The 1028-nt window shown below is 60.2% G+C and overlaps 2 protein-coding genes across 2 annotated transcripts in view; one reads left to right on the top strand and one right to left on the bottom strand.

Annotated features, from left to right (window-relative positions):
• HCN4 (hyperpolarization activated cyclic nucleotide-gated potassium channel 4) overlaps positions 1-282 on the bottom strand; it is a 108220-nt gene extending 107938 nt beyond the window's left edge. Inside the window, 1 exon segment of the mRNA XM_009319916.1 lies at positions 5-282. Within this exon segment, the coding sequence (XP_009318191.1) occupies positions 5-282 (278 nt within the window).
• A 425-nt stretch (positions 283-707) lies between these two features.
• REC114 (REC114 meiotic recombination protein) overlaps positions 708-1028 on the top strand; it is a 69104-nt gene continuing 68783 nt past the window's right edge. The window contains exon 1 of the mRNA XM_009319914.1: positions 708-848. Coding sequence (XP_009318189.1) covers positions 708-848 — 141 coding nt within the window. The remainder of the gene's footprint in view (positions 849-1028) is intronic.

Genomic DNA, 1028 nt, shown 5'->3' with positions numbered 1-1028 from the left:
CATGCTCCCTTTGAAGCGGCGTCAGTCCCCGTTGGTGCTGGTCTTGGCCCCCCTGCTGCCCGCCTCCGTCTCCAGGAGGCCGGGGTCCCCCCCTCTGCCGGGGTCTCCCCCGAGTGCCCGGGTGCTCCCAGCAGAGGGCGAAGGCAGTGGCTTCAGCCTGATGCTTTTCCTCCGGGTGTCCTTGTCACTGTCATCCTCCTCGTCCATGATCGACGCCTTGGGTCCTATCTGCTGGGGCAGGCTGTAGAGCCTCTTGCGCATGGAGGGGGGCAGCTTGTCCATGGCTGCTGCTACTGCTGCTGCTGCTGCTCAGTTAGAGGGAGAGACCCCCCCCGCCCCCGCTCTGCCCAAGCAGGAGAACCGGCACTGCCCCCAGGACCCTGCCCCCAGCTCAAGGGGCAGAAGGGACCAGAGACTGGCGTGTCATCGCCTTACCAGACCGTGGCATCCACAGGCTCTGCATCAAAACACAGGCTCTGCATCCAGAAGGGAAGGAAAAAAAAAGAGGGAAGGCAAAAAAGCACCCCCCTCCTCCGTTGTCCCAATTTGACTACTTGCTGCTTGTCTCCCCTTGGTGAGTGTTACTGCAATCCCTGTCTGCTCAGATCCAGAGCACTGGGCAAGAAGTCTAGAGGAGAGCCACACACTTCTGGCTGGAAGGCGAGGGAGGGCAGCAGCAGCAGCCGCCTTGCCATGTTGGCTTCGAGATGCAAATGTGCTGTGTGTCTCGGCGGGCAGACATCATCCGGAAAGCGAAGCTCAAGCCCGGGTGCCTCAAATTCCTCAACCTGCCGGCCAATAACACAATGAACTGCAACCTGCAGCAGCCACTGCTTGCTTACATCACTGTCATCACTTATTCCTCATGCAGCCCCTGCTCCTGGGAATATTCATGAAGCGATCCCATTCTATTGGGTTGCCATAGGAGCGACTACTGCACGCAGACTCTGCCTACCTGAGCCAGCACCCGGGCTTCTTAAAAGGGCAACGCCTGGCTGCCAAGGGTGTGTGTGGCTGAACGGGCGCCG

Source organism: Pygoscelis adeliae, unplaced genomic scaffold (genome assembly GCF_000699105.1).
Source record: "Pygoscelis adeliae isolate BGI_AS28 unplaced genomic scaffold, ASM69910v1 Scaffold303, whole genome shotgun sequence".
Classification (NCBI taxonomy): Eukaryota; Metazoa; Chordata; class Aves; order Sphenisciformes; family Spheniscidae; genus Pygoscelis; species Pygoscelis adeliae.
This window is presented reverse-complemented; position numbering and strand designations above follow the sequence as displayed.